This window comes from Leptinotarsa decemlineata, unplaced genomic scaffold, assembly GCF_025532065.1.
Source record: "Leptinotarsa decemlineata unplaced genomic scaffold, Ldec_3_MD MMD2_tig00026307_RagTag_RagTag, whole genome shotgun sequence".
NCBI classification, from domain to species: domain Eukaryota; kingdom Metazoa; phylum Arthropoda; class Insecta; order Coleoptera; family Chrysomelidae; genus Leptinotarsa; species Leptinotarsa decemlineata.
Genome location: NW_027412681.1, coordinates 4,936,863 through 4,956,338, shown reverse-complemented (window position 1 = coordinate 4,956,338; position 19,476 = coordinate 4,936,863). Strand labels below are relative to the sequence as shown.

Genomic DNA, 19,476 nt, shown 5'->3' with positions numbered 1-19,476 from the left:
TACCATATTGTATTTCATCTACTAGAATCTATTCATAATTATTATAATAAACTCAAAGGTTATTTATGAATATGATGCGATGCTTTTGGAGAGAAATAAATTTCAATCCTAACACAAAATGCTTGAAGTCATTCCCTTGTGCTTCAACTACATACTGCAGTTATCTTTAATATTAATGTCTTCAAAATACAGAGGGCACAAGGAACTTCGGTTTGTTTTCTAATAGTAATGCATTATTGGTTATATTGTTTAACGAAAGTGGTTTGTTTTATCTCCACCATGGTTTCTATTAAAACCTTAGATACATATGAAAAATATTTGTTTAAACTAATTATAAAAAAAACAAGGACATACATATTACGTAGTTAAGCTTCTTATTGTACAAAATAATCGAGAATCCAGAAATACTCCAATATTGAATATCTTACAAAATACATTAGTCTTAGATATACTATACACTAAGTAAGTGATAACCAAAATATAAATGAGTACAAGAAAACTTTATTTGCTCAACACCAAACTACCACATGCTATAGTCAGAATCGTCTTGATCGAAAGTCAAGAAGAATCCCAGTAGTGTTGCGTAGACAACCACGTTACCAGCTATAGTCAGGAAACAAGCTCCCCACTCTATGACGAGAGCCCTAGCTAAAACAATCGGCAGTCCGAACGAACTCACTAGAATTCCCATCGTTATGAATATTGCAGCCTCCAAGCATGAGTTACTCTGACCCGAATGGTCACTGTATCTTCTGGCTACGAGTGTAGGTATTGGAGCAAGTGCATAGAATAACACCACGAAGAAAGGCCACCACTCCCTGAAAAAAAATCTCGTTATTCGCGAGAAAGTAATTTTGTTACCGATTTCTTTAATTTGGGAATAACTTTTACCGATGATGGCGCTGCTCAAACAAATATCTGATCGGAATAATTGAACATATAACCTCGACACGTGTTTCAATCACCAAGTCTTCAAGAGAACTATTAAACGGTTTAATCTTCCTCTTGAATAACGGTTTGGTGTTGTGATAAAACTCCAGTAATATTCATTACTACACCAAAGGTTCACCAAAGTACAAACTACATGGTATTTTCCACTGATATCAGTCATTTAATAATAATAATTGTAGAAGTTAAACTGAATAGATTGCAACTCTAAACATCAATAATTAACAAATTGAAATTGTATCGAATATCAAGTATTTGGGCTTTCAGTTGGATAACTTTCTGAACTTCAATACCCATTTCAATTAAATTCATAAAAAAATTTCAAAAAAACTTTATTTTTTCTCTCGTATAGCCCAGGAATTATCAACCGAAACAAAAATCACGGTATATAATTCAATTATTCAGCCGCATTTTGATTATTGCTCATCAGCCCTGTTTTTGTTTGATCTTACTAAGCTGAATATGCTACAAAAACTTCAAAATCGTGGCATGAGAATAATTCTGAGAACTAATCGTTACACCCCCATAAGATCTATGTTAGCAACGCTTAATTGGTTCTGTCGAAAAAAGAATGTATTATTTCACAATGATTTTTGTATATAAAATATTGAATAACCTGGCTCCTGTTTACTTTCATACATTTATAATATTGAATAGAGACATTCACACTTATAACACTCGGGGTAAAAATGACATTCACATCAGCAGCACTGCTTATCGCAGTACTATGAACTCTTTATTTTTCAAAGGTTTCCAAGAATTTAATAAACTACCAGACTTCATTAAAACATCATCATCGTTGAATTTGTTTAAAAAACAATTGAAAGAACTTATTAAGATGAAATAGATATCGTACTGAAAGCAATTCTTGTAATTTTTGTAATTCTACTAATTCTATTTTTGAAATTGTGATTTTCGTATATTATTGTTGCATTGTATTTCTTTTTTTGTGTTTGTCTAATGTTGTATATATACACCGTTGATTTAATTTGGATATATATGTATATTAGGGTTACCTATTTTTAAATAAAGATCTATCTATCTAAATTGAATAAGTATTCACTGAGATAAAGTAGACTCATAAAAACGGACAACATTTTTGAAACGACCTGTATAATAATAATAATAACGCAGGACTCTATACAATATAAGCGCAACCTCTCTATGGCCTGGATCGATTACCGTAAGGCATTTGATACAATATCGCATGAGCTCATCTTGCATTTGCTCAGATGCCTTGCGGTACCCGACAAAATAGTGAGATGCATTGAACAACTGATACCACTTTGGCGAACTGGCTTCACCATTACATCCGGTCAAGCCAGAGTCCAAACAGGGTGGGTCACTTTCAGAAGGGGTGTATTTTAGGGCGATTCCCTCAGTCCCTTTCTCTTCTGCATCTCTCCATTGCCATTATCCGTTGCGCTCAGAAATACTCGAGGGTATAACTGTGGCACCCCCGGAAACCGGAGACACAAGGTCACCCATTTGTTTTATATGGATGACCTCAAACTTTATGCCTCTGGAGAGAAGGGTCTCCATCAGTCATTGAGGGTGGTGAAAGATTACACGGAAGCTATCGGTATGAAATTTGGGATAGACAAATGTGCAATGGTCCATCTCAAAAGAGGACGATGCGGGGATTACGGAGAGGTTGTGCAGCTCTCAGATGGAAGCATCCTACACCATCTGGATGCCGGAGAGACGTATACTTACCTCGGGGTGGAACAACGCCACTCACAAGAGGTAACAGGTGAAAAACTCTCTCCGCGGCAAGTATCAGCACAAACTTCGACAGATCTGTTCATCGGAACTGTCAGGGAAGAACAAAGTTGCTGCAACAAATATGCTTGCCGTTCCAATCTTACTCTACTCGTTTGGAGTAGCGAAGTGGACTCGGGAGGAGCTGTATCAACTCGACGTAAAGATCCGAAAAATGATGCATCTCTATAGGAGTTTGCATCCCAAATCGTCCCAAATGGTCCGTGACCATGAGAGAGCAGGAATTGGAGCATTTCTCTTCAGGGCAGCTGCCCTAGCAGCTGATGAACTCGGTATAGTTTTCGACACTGAACAAGGTGGCCACAACTCTGTCACCGAGTTGGAACCGAGTTGAAAAGCTCATATAAAAGCCGCAGAGATCACCTCACTTCTGCGGAAATACAAGGATAAGCCAACGCATGGGGTCTTCTTCAATAACATTGAAGACCTTGGCTTATCAAACGCCAGACGTTCGTTTTCCTCAGGTCGAGTGGGCTGAAGTCGGAAACTGAGGGGTTCATCATGGCTTGCCAGGATGGTGTCTTCAACACATTAGTCTATCGCAGTCGCGTGATGGGTATAGAGGTTCCTGACACAAGGTGCAGGGCCTGCCGCGAGGCGCCCGAGACCCTAATGCACTTGTTATCAGCATGTTCAGCATATGCGGTCTCGGCCTATATCTATCGACATAACGCGGCCCTAAGAGTGCTATATTATCATCTACGGCACACTTACGGTATTGACGAGACACCGGTGTTGCCCTACGCTCCGGAGGATATTGAATCCGTTGTGGGGAACGAGAAGTGCCGAATTTATTGGAACTATTCGTTCCCCACCCTCAGGCTCATACAAGCTAATAAGCCTGATGTAGTCCTTCTCGATCACCAGAGCAAGACGATATTTGTCATGGAGTTTTCAGCTCCTGGCGAGACAAATATCGTCCGAAAAGAGGAAAAACGGATAAAATATCGAGATTTTCTCTTCGAACTCCGCAGACTCTATCCAAACCACTCTGTCAAGATGGTTGTTCTGATTATTGGAGTCCTTGGTGGAATGATGTCCTCTCTACTCTCGAATCTTAAAATCATACCGGTTTGCCGCACTAAGGCAGAAATCTTTGCCCTACAGATGCAGAAGGCTGTCATTCTTGGCTCACAGCGCTTGCTCGGGGCACATGATTCTCGAACCCAATGATCACTTACCCCACGGTGTGGGGAGTGGTCATTGGTTGATAATGCTGGTGCGCCCTCCCGAATGTATCGGGGCTTCGGGGGATAGGGCCTGACCAGCGCACACTACTGTGAAAATAATAATAATAATAAATGTATTCAGTTCTATTGAAATATACATTTATTAACAGTTTAATTAATTGAATGATGGTAATTGAAATTACCATTTCCCACTTAGTGTCTATAATGCTTTCTACTGCTGCCTTTTGCGGAATGAAAATTTTTATTGAATGAATATGAGCTGAGTTATCCGAAGAAAACACTCTTAAAATCGAGTAGATGAAACAGGGAGTAATATGTAGTTTGGGCTACTTGTTAGCCAAGTACATATCTAATTTTTTATAAATGCAAAAACTCTTTGATAATTCTCCACATAGAGCATTTATATGTTCTGGCCAGCTTACGTCTACTTTCATTAAAAAACAGATGATTGCTTTCAAACCAAACTTTAGCTTGATTCAGACCTCTTTCACACATGGCTTCGGGATATTCCTGTTCATGAATTCTTACACCAATTATTGTATCATCAGCAAATAGAACAGAGATGGTGTTTTTAATGGGTTATGTGGGTTACAGGATTCTCTAGATGTTGGGTATTTTGATGACAATTCTTAATAATTTCATTAAGGCTATTAATATAAAACGAGTTTAGGTTGTTCACAGATATTTCTGGATGTCTTTTGCCACACAATCTTGGTATAACTAGGACAATCTAAATCTAAGACACTTTTTTCTATTGATCATTTTTGAAGATTTTTTTTACCAATTTTCATGGTGCTTTGTTTGTCATACGTTACTTTTTTTTGTCCGATAAGCAACTTACTTTTACAAAAAAAAAAATTTCTCATTGTCCAAATGAGGTATTTTGGCGTTGACTAAATAATATGGATTGGCTATTGAAGAGACTATTGAGCTATTGAATCCAACAACAAAATATGTAGAGATCCACTTTTTGGTATCTACCTCACTCAAATTTCAGATATCAAGATGTTTTATGTATTGCATATTTTCATTGTGTACTTAAATAATTATAATAATATTTTTGGTCACTTGACTGGTTTTAATCAATTGCTGGTTAATAGAAAAATGTATTTTTTTTACTTGAAGGACCTAGTCTAGTAGAAAATCGAATTTATAGGAGTTAAAAGTATATTTATTGTACAGAATTATGTCAAAGCTCAAATTTTTAAATATTTAAAGATATTTTTCATGATTTTCAGTATAGAAATACAGGATTTCAATTATTTGCCATACTAGTCCTGTATGAATCATGGAAAAAGACTAAGTAGTAGTAGAAAATCGAATTTATAGGAGTTAAAAGTATATTTATTGCACAGAATTATGTCAAAGCTCAAATTTTTATATATTTGAAGATATTTTTTATGATTTTCAGTATAGAAATACAGGATATCAATTATTTGCCATAGTAGTCGTGTATGAATCATGGAAAAAGACTAACAATGTTGATAAAAAAACCCAAGCAATCAAGGCAAATAAGATTCAGGAGGTTATATAATATTCTTAATTTCATTATAAATGGATATTAATGATTACCAAGTATGCAGCCCAAAATACTAATAATGTATTCTTGAGCAAGTTTCAAGTGCTGTTACATAGTTGTCGACAGTTTGTGTGGAATGTATGTGAAAGTGATGGTCAGTACATATTATTATGTCTATGGTTTTTGATGACCTCTCTGAGAGCCATTTTGACTTTTCCCATGTCAAGTTTATGTTTAACAAAAAAAAATATTTATATACTCACTTATTATATTGGGGTAGAGCACATGCTAGAATTATAAATGTCATTCCAATGGATCCAGCAAATGCCAAGGAAACCAGACTGAAAACATGACGGAATGAAATAATGGAAGGACATATACATATTGTAATACTTACGCTGTTGCAGAGAGTAGACATTCGTAAAATAGCAGCATGAAAAATAAAAACAAGTATAACTGAGGTGATCAGAACCTTTTGAAATGAGAAAATTTTTAATATTATGTGGGGAGGGTTTTATATGTACCATTGCCAAAACAGTTATAATCTTGATGAAAGTAAAATCACAAACATTGAACAATTTTCTACAGAATATGATTTTCCATAAAATGGGAATTTAGGAAATGGGCATGTTATGAAAATGAAAATTTTAAAATCAATTCGCGATTCATTACTTTTTCATATAATTTCATTTAAAAATGTTTCAGATATAAGGAGAAACATTTTACATGACTTTCAAATGCTGGAAATATAAAATCCAACTATTTTGACAATGGCTCATATATAACATTGTGATAGTTCTTTGTTTCAAATAGAAATTATTTCCAAATTAGGCTTTTATGCTTAAACCTGATATAGAGTTTGTGAACATAATATGAATCATAAATTATATTTATGGGTGATTCTCATTGATTTTCCTCAATCATAATTACAGTCAAATCTCACCTTTTATCCCTGCCATTGTATACTTCAATATATAATATTCTCATCAAATCGTTCGATATTTGTTGGATCAAACATTCAACATTCTTTCAAATTTAAGAAATAATTTTAGAAAAATAGATATGAAAAATAAATAATTTTATTTTTTACTCTAATGTCAAATTATACTCCCAGTAAATCCACTGTTGCAAACAGTGTTGCCAGAGACAAAGACCAAAAACAGTTTGCTACCTCAAAGAAATAGTACCATCTGTTTAAAGCGCAGCCTTACTTGTCAGAATTTCAAAAATAAAATTGCGAATAAAAAGGCTGGCACAAATAGGTAATATATTTGAAACGGATAGAAATTGATGCCCGAGATAATTTATTTTAATTTTTTCAATCAAATTATTATCAGTTCTGCAAAAAATTGAAAGTTTCTGCAAAAAGTAAAAGAAGGTTTAGTGTTTGTATCAATTATAGAAATTGTAGAACTCAGAGAATCTACTACAATCTTATCAGATAGATGAGGATATATGATTCTAACCAGATCGTAACAAATATTTCAGCTATTTTCGAGACATGAGTTCGAATATAAGTAACTTCTAGGAAAGATGATATCGTTCATCGATGATAGTAAGCACTAAATTCTCAGAAATATTATTGCATTGAAACAAGCAGAGTCGAATACTCTTCAAAATTGAATGTTCACTTCTTGTGAACTTTTGAAAATCGAATATCTATTCGAGAACTTCATATACAAGAACATACCTAACACGATATGCTTCTCGAGTCTAATTGAATACACAGAACTGAAATATGTCTCAGTTTCGTGATCAAAAACTGACTGGAATGAATTCGAATGTTATTATTTCTGGTATTATGGATATCTCGAGTTACATCTAATTTATCGACAAGCATTTTTTAAAAACTATATTGATAAATCTTATCCCCTCAAAACTATTTTAGAAATTGTATTGACGTGTCTGAAAACTGTGTGTTTCTTGAGACTAATAAAAATTATTATTATTATTATTATTGTTTTCTAATTCACACGTATACGTAGCTACACCAGTTTATGAATATATTATTTCTGTTTATCCAAATATCAAATAAAATAGACAATTCGATTCCGTCTCTGTTGAATGGATCGCTAACAACTGATCACTTGAGTATCAAGAACTCGCACATTCGTCTGAAGTTTCGATGGATTTCGATTCTGACTCGAGAATTTTCGAAGAAGAATTGAATACATACAATTCTCAATATTCAAATGGTCCCATCACTAAAAACTTTCGCATGAGTTCAAGAATCACACGTTGAGAGGTAAGACCTCGTTAATCTTTAGCTCGCACAAGTTTCGACTTCTGAGGGTCGTCGTTCGTAGGGGTGCAACAGCTGGTTAACGGAAAAACAGATTTTTTTAGACAGATCTATTTTTGACCCTTCGTAAAATCAATATATGTTTAATCTGTAATAATTTTCAGATTTTACATCGTGTTTAGCTGAGAGTTACTGAGGTTTGGATGTAAATATGAAAGCGCACGTTTATAATGCGAAGGGTCGAAATTAGATCTACAGTTGGCAACACCGAGTCAGAGCAACGAACAACCCAATTTTATGCATATCACCTTCACCTTACTTTGCTGTATGCTGTATTCTGTCTCTCGTCAAGTTGTATAAATTGGCAAAAAGCTACGTCATTCCATTGTCAGTCTAACGATCGTCATCATTATTAGTTCTTGGTGTGAAAAACTTGTGAATATCCAGTTATTAAGATTTCTTTGGAATCTCTGTGATCAACTTTAGCATAAGTTATTATTAATATTTCCGTATAATAATATCCAACAATGGCTGAAGGAAAAAGGTAATAACAAATTTCTGTTAACACGGCACGGCCGGTTGCTTCGATATAGTGAAATTTTTGTCATCATGGTGGAACACTAGAATATTCTCAAGTAATCATTTAATATTTTCATGTTTATTCCGTTCTAAGTATTCTAAACTTCGTTCAGAGATCATTCATTTATACAACTCCATTTTGTTTTTCAATCAAGTGTTGCTTAATCGAAATGTATTTATAAGTTTCCCATAATTTATGTCTTTTCTTGAATATAGTCCCGACGATCTGGCCACTGCAATTCTTCGTAAAAAGGACCGTCCAAACAGGCTCTTGGTCGAAGAAGCTGCCAACGATGACAATTCCGTTGTTGCTTTATCACAAGCTAAAATGGACGAGTTACAGCTATTCAGGGGGGACACAGTATTACTCAAAGGCAAACGAAGGAAAGAAACAGTCTGTATAGTCCTTTCCGATGAGTCCTGTAGTGACGAAAAAATCCGCATGAACAGAAATGTTAGGAACAACCTTCGTGTTCGTCTCTCAGATGTTGTCTCCATCCAGCCTTGTCCAGATGTAAAATATGGTAAAAGGATCCATGTTCTGCCCATAGATGACACAGTTGAAGGCCTCACAGGGTAAGATACAATTTTTATGTGCACTATATAATAATTGTCCATTCAGGATGTTTTTCTTGTTACCATTTGTTTAGAAATAGTCATTGTGTTCTGGTATTGAAGTTGTGTTACTCAAAATCAAAAGAACTTTTTTCTTGTGAATAATAATAAAATTGAGAGTTTGGTACAGAAATAATTTATGAGTGTGCAACCATTCTAACGAGTTCAACTTATTACTTATTGAAGTGAGTTTCTGACAAGATAAAATAATTCTCATTGGATGATGTTGCAACTTTTGGGGTCTGTAACTCTGTAACAATGTAAGCATACTGTTGATATGTTTTATTGCTATTATCCCTACTTACTTTTAGTATTTATTGAGACTATTTCGACAATGAAATATTAGAAATACACAGAAATATCAACCAGTTACAAACCCAGTCAGATATACATGACCATAATACTAGGTATGCTAAGTTATTAAAAACTCCAAGGTATAGATTAACCAAATCTCAACATAATTCTCTGAATATCAATCTATATAACTGCTTGCTGGAGAGAATCAAATCACTATCTTTTGATCAGTTCAAAAAAAGCACAAAAAAATATATTCTTGAACACTGCTTTTATTCCACAGACGAGTTTCTCGTCACAACAAAGCAACTGAGTCATGCACTCAACACATCACTTCTCTGAAATATTCCATTCTGTTTACGCTATTTATTTATGCCTCACTTGATTATGTTTGTAACACATTCAAAATATCATATGTTTTATTGTATAATTTTATTCATTGTGTACTTTATATTGTATCTATTAATATATTGACATGCCATAAATGTATTTATATATGTAATGTGGTGAAAATATATCTATCTATCTATCTATCAATGTTTCAGGCATATTGAATATACGCAGGTCTTATCAAAAGAAATTATTAGTTCTGAAAAGAAAAGAAAGACTGACAGTTTTCGAGTTTTTTTCGATTCGGCAATGTCGGAAATTTTACTATCAGTTGAGCAACTTACAAAATGAAATGTTACTAGTTTCATTGCTGTTAAACGCATTTCAGTGGGAATTTTAACGTTATGTTGGATATACAAAGTTACCAAAAATTACGTTGTTCTCTTAACGTGAACAGCCTATAGAAACTTACAACTACTAAATGAGGGATTTTAATAGTAAACTACTTTAATTTCAATTTTAATTTTTTTATGGTTTCTAGTTTCACCAAATAAGTATAGAAAATATCTCTTCTGTTTTATAAATAATAATAATAATATACTTTATTGCCATATAAATCTACAATGGACAGGGCAACGTCAATAGGTTTTGATATTTACAATATTTGTTATATATAATGATAATAATAGTATAATAAGGTACAGTACAATAATAAATAAGACGGTTGAATAATAATATAGTAACAATAATAATAGTAATAGTAATATCCTTCCTATAAATCTACATAGACGTCATTGGGTTAAGATTTGCAATAGGTGATATTTATTACAACTACAGTTCCCATATCACAATTTTTATAATTGGTCCAAATCACTTGTTGGATAATTCAAGAAGGACTATTAAAAGAATTTTTAAAAGAATTTTGCACAGTACTCAGTTATGGTGCAATCGCATAGAGACCCATCACCAACTGTCGAAACTATAATAAACTTTGGTTTTTAGATAATCAATGACTGAGAGTCTGAATTTGTTGTGGTTTTCTGTATTTCTAATTTCTCTTGGGAGAGATTGATGAGCTTTTATGGCTTTGTAATGCGGTCCTTTTTCAAAAAATGATGAATTATGTCTTGGTATGCTTAGTTCATTCTTGTGTCTGGTATTTATAGTCATTTGGTTTTAGTAAAGATCACAGTTTCTCATGAAGATACTATAATGTTTTTCGACAAACATGACTAATTGCAGAAAATAGATGAAGGAACTGTTAATATGTCTAGCATCTTGAAGTGTGGTCTTCATGTTGATCTATGAGGTAGTTTTAACATACAGCGAATTATCCTTTTTTGAGTTTTGAAGATTTTATATGACTGTGTGGATGATCCCCAGAAAATATATCTGTATTGAATAATAGATTGAATATGCGTATAATAGTATATCTTCAGACTATCTAATGATACTTGATCTCTTAGTGCACGGATTAGACCTACTGTAGTACCCAGTCTAGAGTTAAGTTTGTTTAGATGGATGTCCCATGTAAGATTATTTTCCACTGTGACCCCTAAGAATTTAATATCACTTATTTCAGGAATAGATTTGTTAAGCAATTTGGCATATATCGATTTTAGCCTATTTTGGGATTTGCTGAATGTTATAAGCCCTGTTTTTCCTGTATTATTTATAATAAATTGAAATAGTTACGAAAGAACAATATATAAAAGAAGTGCATGTGTTGATTAAAAGATTATAAACTATTAGAAACAATTTTTAAACAGCTGATTGTACTGTCAATGAGAAAATGTTTTTAAGATTGTTTTACAACTGCTAATAATAATTATTATTCAACTAAACTACTTATAGGTAGATAGAAACCAAGTTCAATTGACTACTTCGCTAAAATAATAATTAATGAAGTTGAATAAGGTAAATGTCCATTCATGAAGAAGGCGAGTGTGGGTTATTGTGAATTTTTATGTGAAGTACCTTTTTGTAGTGGATAGGTAAAGTGTGAAAGTACCTGTGATTCACAGGTACTTCCCCCAATGAAACATCAGTGGAATATAGAGAGAAAAAGCAACAACAAATTTGTTGAATGTTATCAACAGAGATAACTTTCAGTTATAAAGATATTGTTATTCTGTTGGTTCATGAAGTTGAAAATTACAATTTTGCATGATTATTTTTCCAATGGAATGTTTACAGATTAGTAATTTATATGCATATTTTTTTATTGAAATCAACTTTAATTATGTATTTGACAAAAAGTTTTCACACAACATTCTCCCAAAAGAGGTCATTGGAAGACATTTGAGAAAAATAGTAGTAATTCAGGGACTGAATCTCGAAATTATATCTGTGACTGTTTTGTGATTCTAAGCATTATTTTATTATTATTTTAAAAATTCCAGAAACCTCTTCGAAGTCTACTTGAAACCCTACTTTTTGGAAGCGTATAGACCCATCCACAAAGACGATGTCTTTGTCGTTCGTGGTGGTATGAGAGCAGTAGAATTCAAAGTAGTTGAAACGGATCCTGCCCCCTACTGCATAGTAGCTCCCGACACTGTCATCCACTGCGATGGAGATCCAATCAAACGAGAAGAAGAAGAGGAGGCTCTCAATGCCGTCGGCTACGATGACATCGGAGGATGCAGGAAGCAGCTAGCGCAGATCAAGGAGATGGTGGAGCTCCCGCTGAGACACCCGAGCCTGTTCAAGGCTATCGGCGTGAAGCCCCCTAGGGGTATACTGCTGTATGGTCCCCCTGGTACGGGTAAGACCCTGATTGCTCGCGCCGTGGCTAATGAGACTGGGGCGTTCTTCTTCTTGATAAACGGGCCGGAGATCATGAGCAAACTCGCTGGCGAGTCTGAGAGTAACTTGCGCAAAGCTTTTGAAGAAGCTGACAAAAACTCTCCGGCGATCATCTTCATCGATGAGCTGGACGCCATCGCCCCGAAGCGTGAGAAGACTCACGGGGAGGTCGAGCGCCGTATAGTGTCGCAGCTGCTCACTCTTATGGATGGCATGAAGAAGAGCTCACATGTCATTGTCATGGCTGCCACAAACAGACCAAATTCCATCGATCCGGCTCTGAGACGTTTCGGCAGGTTCGACAGGGAGATTGATATTGGTATTCCGGATGCAACAGGCAGATTGGAAGTTTTACGTATCCACACAAAGAATATGAAACTGGCCGACGACGTGGATTTGGAGCAAATTGCCGCCGAGACACACGGTCATGTGGGTGAGTAGAATTTATTGGTTTTTTCAAGAGGTTATCCCATTTATTGGAAGTCGAACAATATAGACAACAATAGACAGAACGACAGCCTTTATTTGGTCATATAATAATAATAATACTAATTTATTGCACATATTACATGAAACAAAGCTGAAAATACTACATCTGTTACGTCATATGCTGCTGTCTTCTGCAGTTCCATACAACCTCAAAATTCCCAACACAGTCTCAATAAGCATATAAATTTACCCACAAACATTTTTATCATCAGGTGCTGACTTGGCTTCGCTGTGCTCTGAATCTGCCCTCCAGCAAATCCGAGAAAAAATGGACCTCATCGACTTGGAAGACGACCAAATTGACGCCGAGGTATTGAATTCTCTTGCTGTAACGATGGAAAACTTCCGCTATGCCATGACAAAGAGCAGCCCCAGTGCTCTCAGGGAAACAGTTGTTGAAGTACCAAATGTCTCTTGGGAGGACATTGGTGGTCTCGAAAACGTTAAACATGAACTGCAAGAACTGGTTCAGTACCCCGTTGAGCATCCTGACAAGTTCCTCAAGTTCGGTATGCAACCTTCCCGGGGTGTGCTCTTCTACGGGCCGCCTGGTTGCGGTAAGACGCTGCTGGCTAAGGCCATCGCCAATGAGTGTCAGGCCAATTTTATATCCGTCAAGGGGCCAGAGCTGCTCACCATGTGGTTTGGTGAGTCTGAGGCTAATGTCAGGGATATTTTTGATAAGGTGAGTTGTGACAGTTACTTCCCGTTATTTTTTCAGTATACATTATAGAACCTCTGAATCAAGAAAACTTATTCATTCCTTGGGAATTTTTTATTGGATTTTGAATAGAAATTTTCCACATTATATTTCCTATTTTGAGTGACTCAAAAATTACGAGTAACTCAATAAAACTTTGGTCTAAATTACACTAACACTCAATCCTAATATAACTCCATTCACATCCTTACTCGTGAATAAATCTTTCCAATTGTTCATTGAAGATTTGAGTTAGATTTTCAGTTAGGTTGCACCTGCAAATTTTGAAAAAAAAAGAAAGTAATTACATATTTCAACATGTTGATTATGGACCAGAAAGAATGAAAACCTTTTTTTCAATGATACAAACATGCAGAAAGATCGTTCTTCATTTATATTACACAATTGTCATACTATATATTCAAGACAACAAAGAGTTTCAATCGACACTTCGAAATGTCGTTCATGGTTAATCAACAGTTCAAACACTATCAAAAAAACTTTTCTCACACCAGAGCAAAAGTAATGCCACTCTACGCACGTTTCCCTATAAAATTTATTGTTATCAAGAGATGACTAAAAATAAATTTTTATTAAACAGCAAAGGTCCCATTCTAAACCCTCAGTTGTTTACTCGTATGTGACAGTACAGGTATAACAATTTAACACAATAAGTTATACCAGGAATTAATTTAATGACACTCATTAGGTAAGGGATGGTTTTTCGATGTATATAAATTAACGTAACCTTGAAAATTTTGTTTTAGTTATCTTCTGGTGATGCCAATTTGGTTGTCAAAACGCACGTAGAGGGACAATCTTTTTTATTCTGGGGTGGAAAAAGTGTTTTTGATGATTTCCTCAAACTATCAATCTTAGTTAATCAAAACTTTTAATGGGGCTGAAAAAACCCTTGTGGCTCTTCGGTGTCATTGTCAATACTCACATTGTAACTTTCATTTTCTTCTTCAGGCTAGATCTGCAGCTCCTTGTGTATTGTTCTTTGATGAATTGGATTCCATTGCAAAATCGAGAGGTGGCAACGTAGGCGATGCAGGTGGTGCAGCAGACAGAGTTATCAATCAAATTTTGACAGAAATGGACGGAATGGGTGCCAAAAAGAACGTATTCATCATTGGTGCAACGAACAGACCTGGTGAGTTTTTGCTTTTTTTCATCCATTGTAGCTTTTTAAAATTGCAGTATATTTATTTTACAACTCTAAAGAAATCAAGTTTTACCCTCTCAGTTTAACTCTCTATGGGATTATTACCCACTTATTTCGGAGTAATTGCTCTCCATCACTACAGTGTAGGTCATATCAAGACTTTGAACCCGTCTTCAAATTTGATATTGATATATTTTCTCTTCTAGATATCATCGATCCTGCCATCTTGAGACCCGGTAGATTAGATCAGTTGATTTACATCCCATTGCCAGACGAGAAGTCTAGAGAGGCCATTTTCAAATCGAACCTGAGGAAATCTCCTATCGCCAAGGATGTAGATTTAGGATACATAGCCAAAGTGACACACGGTTTCTCTGGAGCTGATCTGACCGAAATATGCCAGCGCGCTTGCAAGTTGGCCATCAGGCAGAGCATTGAGAGCGAAATCAGGAGGGAAAGGGAGAGGGCGATGAATCCCAATATTGCCATGGACGTGAGTGTATTTTTGTTTATAGATTTAGCCAATAGGTGTAACAAATATGTTTCAATGGGTTTTTTTGTTAACCAGCTGATGTGTCCTAACAAATTTATAACTCTGTACTAGATACTTGTGTGAACTGATGATTAAGGAGGTTTTACCAATGAACATGCGATTCGTAACACATGCTTTCTTGAAACAATATTTGTTTACTTTTATCAACATCAGTAATAATTATTCAGTCGTTTATAAAAGTGGAAGCCGTTTTTAAGATTGTCGTGATGAAATAAATTGAATAATGATGCACTATTTTGGGGCTTTTCTATGATACTCCTTATAATACCCGAATAGCAATATTGAACTGCCTATTTCCACAAATTAATTAGTTAGGGACTCGATCAATATCAATGGCATCAAATTGTTCAATCATCTGCCCGTTATTATAAAAGAAATGAATTTTTACAATAAATTCAGAGAAGAGGCCAAAGTGTTTCTGGTTGATAATAATAATAATAATATTTATTAATCCAATAAAGTCACATGCAGACATATACGTCACATTAGTATGAGAGTACATTCTAAAATAAAATTTAAAATAATATTAGTTATATAGAGATAACGTGGTAGTACCTGGTGTATAAAGTGGGTGTATTGTTATAAGTAAATTAACATTAAAACAGTAAAAAAGTAAATACATTAAAACTAGACTAAACTTTCATTAAAAAATTTATTCAATCTGTAGAAGGGAGTCCGAATGAGTATTTCTTTGAGTTTTAACTTAAAGTTGTAGGTGGTAAGTGATTTCAGAGTGGGGGTAGAGGTTGTACACTTTAATTCCCATAACTGTGGGACTCTGGCTGGTAATTTGTAGGGTGTGGTTTGGAAATATTTCTCGTATTTTCCTTGTGGAATATGGGTGTGTATTATTTGGACAGTTGGTTTGGTGTTTTCTATCATGTGCAAAGCATGCTATTTCCAGTATATACAGGTTGACCACTGTTAAAATGCCTAGGCGTTTATAAAGTGGTTTGCATGGTTCAAGATAATGAGAAGAGGTCATACATCTAATTATCCGTTTTTGGGCAGTCAGTATATTACTCACTGCAGATGAAGTCCCCCACAACCAGAAACATCACGCAGCTGGGACTCAATTTCACTGTGATAGATACAGTCATCTAGTCATTTAAAAATTTTCTAAGAGTTTTGAAAAGATAACATTTTTGACCCAGAGTGGATATTAGCTTAGAGCAATGAACTCCCCATTTCAGGTTCTCCTCTAGGTATACCCCTAGAAATTTAGTTGAGCTGTTTTGTATGAGGTGCTCTGGTTCTATAATTATAGTATATATATGGTCTATAGATTTTTGCCGTGGGTGAGAATTTATGAAGTTCGTTTTGGTTGTGTTCAGGACCAGATTATTAGCAGAAAACCATTCACTTGCCTTTTTCAGGGCAAGGTTTGCTTTTGCCTCTGTATCTAGGGAATCTGAACCAGTTATTAGAAAATTTGTGTCATCTGCATACATTGTGACGTTGTGGTCTCCAGTGTAGCATGGTAAATCATTAGTGTACAGAATAAATAGTATAGGCCCAAGTATGGAGCCGTGAGGTACCCCTATATTAATGGTGGAGGTCTGATCTGCTTTTTGTTTTGGTTATCATGAAGTCTATTACTCAGTTTAGGAGTATTTTGATGATACTTTCGTCTCCTGATACACTCAAGAACTAATGTTTTCTCGCTTAGTATTTATATATTTTTGTATGTTCTATTTTATTTATATATTTTAACTCATACTGTTGTTTGTATTTTTAGATGTATTTTCTTCTGACAATATAATATATTTGATTCGATGAAAGTTTGTTAAAAAAAGTACAAGAAACTAGTTTTCCTGAAAGGACATATAGGTTTAAAACGTTTTTTTTTTTCAGTTGGACGAAGACGATCCGGTCCCAGAAATCACCAGGGCCCACTTCGAAGAGGCCATGCGCTTCGCCCGAAGGTCAGTTTCTGATAACGATATCAGAAAATACGAAATGTTCGCGCAAACTCTGCAGCAGTCTCGAGGCTTCGGCACGAACTTCCGCTTCCCTACGGCCGCCGGGGGGCCGGCCGCGCCCGGGGGTACCGGCGGGGACCAGGCCAACTTCCAAGACGATCCCGAGGATGATTTATACAGTTAGGCGAACGAGGGATCAACAGCAGTTAGCGACGGTTTTATTTTTTGTATTTATTTACAATTAAAAATACTTCAGTTGGATATCAATATCTAAATATGAAACTATTATTATCAAATTCATATGTTGGTTCATAGTTTTGATTATAAATAAAAAGTTTGTCCTAGTTGTACTTTTATTTTTTTTCATTGGGAATTTCGTTTTTAATGGATAATTAAAGGAGAATTTGAAAAAATATTTTCAAGAGACATCTTTTGTCAAGATTAGTAGCCTAAATTACTTTGAAGCAAAGTTATCTATTCAGATGATTTACACGATTTTTTTAATTTCAACTTCTACTATCGATTAACAGAGGTCGCCATTAAAAAAATATTGAATGGTAGGTAGGTAGACATATACTTAATTGTCCAAGGAAATACAATCTTATTGATAGAGCTTTTTAAAAATCTGGTAAATATAGCACTTCAATGAATAAAAGAAAAGAAAATTCAAAAACACAATTTGAGCAAAACTAAGGCCATTTTCTAATAGATGAAATGTAACAATAGAAAATAAAATTTAACAAAGTTTGTAGACAAAATAATTTGTATAGTCCCTTTCAAGAGATGTAAATGAAAAATATACACATTTTGAACATAAGTTCACATGTCATGGCAATAAAATGAAATATATCCCTGTATAAAATATAGTTTAAAGTATAGGTGTCAATATAAAAAAAAAACACCTAGATTAAATCACAGCAAAGTTCCATTGTAATATTCATCAGGATTGTAGTACGCTTCAGTTGCAAGGGCATCTTTAACAAGATTTCCGAACTTTTTATAGCTTTTATCCTTCCTAATTTCGTAAGGTATGTGATTATACAGCTTTTTACTTTCATAAATTAAAGAATACTTTGTCTGGCTTGTTTCTGGAACAGAAAGATGTATTTTATTTTCAGTTACTTGCCGGGTTATGCAATTTGTATGTTCCGGAGTTCCAACCATATTATGTCTTTTGTAAATCAGGCAAACAGTTTCAAGTATGAAAATACGAGTAACAGTGAGAATTTTTTCTCTCAAAAATAATGGTCTGCATGACTCACACACTCCCACCTTGCATAAGTATCTAACTGCTCGCTTTTGCAAAACAAACACTGAATGAAAAAGTTGATTGCAAAATCCCCAGAAGGCAACACCATATCTCAGGTAGGACTCAATCAGGGAATGATATACCATTTTTGTTGTGGATGAACTCAGTTCATTTGAAACTATTCGAAGTGCATAACATCCTGATGCCAATTTTTCATTCAAAGCTGAAATATGTTGATCAAATTTCAATTTATTATCCATGAAGATTCCCAGGAATTTGGATTGGCTTTTATTCTCAAGAATTTGTCCATTCAAGTATAAATTGTTAATATTACAGCTGAAGGTGAGTAGGTTTGTTTTTTTAATATTAAAGCACAAGTAGTTTGCGTCACACCATTTTTTCACAACTTCTAAATCACTAGAGATAGTTTCTTTCATATTAGAAGTATTTTTTTTCATGCCAAAGGAGCGTCATCCGCAAAGATCGTAAAAATTCCTTGAATTGAGAGAGTAACAAGGTCATTTACATAAATAAGGAAAAGAATCGGGCCCAGTACTGATCCTTGTGGAACACCCCATATGATATCCTTAGTGTGTGATAGTTTTTCGATTGATTTTACTAACTGTTTTCTATCACTTAAGTAACACCTGAACCAGTCATTACACACTCCTCTAAAGCCATAGTAGTTCAACTTTTGCAAAAGAAGTTCATGATTTACACAATCAAAAGCTTTGGAGAAATCGCAGAATACTGCAGCTACGACCTCAACATTGTTGAGATGTGTGTAGACATGTTCAAGAAAGGAAAAGATTGCATCATTTGTGCCTTTTGCCTTCTGGAAGCCGAATTGACAGTTGGTTAATATATTGTATTTGTAAAGAAAAGCTAATTAATACCCTTTTTTTCACCATTTTTTCTATGATTTTTGAGAGCAGATATAGGTCTGAAGTTATTTGGATCTTCTGCATTACCGCCTTTAAAAATAGGAATTACAAGAGCTGTTTTTAGACAAAGGAAAATTTCCAAGGTATAAAATAGTAACATCTTTGTATATATACCAACCGTAACATCGTTATATAGGCTACCTT

General features: G+C 34.8%; 2 protein-coding genes across 4 annotated transcripts; one reads left to right on the top strand and one right to left on the bottom strand.

The window, feature by feature from the left end:
- Nucleotides 1-351: 351 nt before the first annotated feature.
- Nucleotides 352-18,145, bottom strand: LOC111513358 (leptin receptor overlapping transcript-like 1). 2 transcript variants are annotated; one of them, XM_074180958.1, is made up of 3 exons: nucleotides 18,142-18,145; nucleotides 5,703-5,780; nucleotides 352-818 (listed from the first exon to the last, which is right to left on the bottom strand). In XM_074180958.1, the coding sequence occupies exons 2-3, from the start codon at nucleotides 5,744-5,746 to the stop codon at nucleotides 521-523; spliced, it is 342 nt and encodes a 113-aa protein (XP_074037059.1). In that variant the 5' UTR covers nucleotides 5,747-5,780; nucleotides 18,142-18,145; the 3' UTR covers nucleotides 352-520. The 2 variants fall into 2 exon arrangements, with proteins under 2 accessions (XP_074037059.1, XP_074037058.1); XM_074180957.1 differs by lacking the exon at nucleotides 18,142-18,145 and adding an exon at nucleotides 5,837-6,568.
- Nucleotides 8,014-17,483, top strand: TER94 (Transitional endoplasmic reticulum ATPase TER94). 2 transcript variants are annotated; one of them, XM_074180954.1, is made up of 7 exons: nucleotides 8,014-8,225; nucleotides 8,477-8,836; nucleotides 11,902-12,740; nucleotides 13,009-13,481; nucleotides 14,469-14,652; nucleotides 14,871-15,157; nucleotides 17,072-17,483. In XM_074180954.1, the coding sequence occupies exons 1-7, from the start codon at nucleotides 8,209-8,211 to the stop codon at nucleotides 17,321-17,323; spliced, it is 2,412 nt and encodes an 803-aa protein (XP_074037055.1). In that variant the 5' UTR covers nucleotides 8,014-8,208; the 3' UTR covers nucleotides 17,324-17,483. The 2 variants fall into 2 exon arrangements, with proteins under 2 accessions (XP_074037055.1, XP_074037054.1); XM_074180953.1 differs by lacking the exon at nucleotides 8,014-8,225 and having other exon boundaries at nucleotides 8,457-8,836.
- Nucleotides 18,146-19,476: the final 1,331 nt, after the last annotated feature.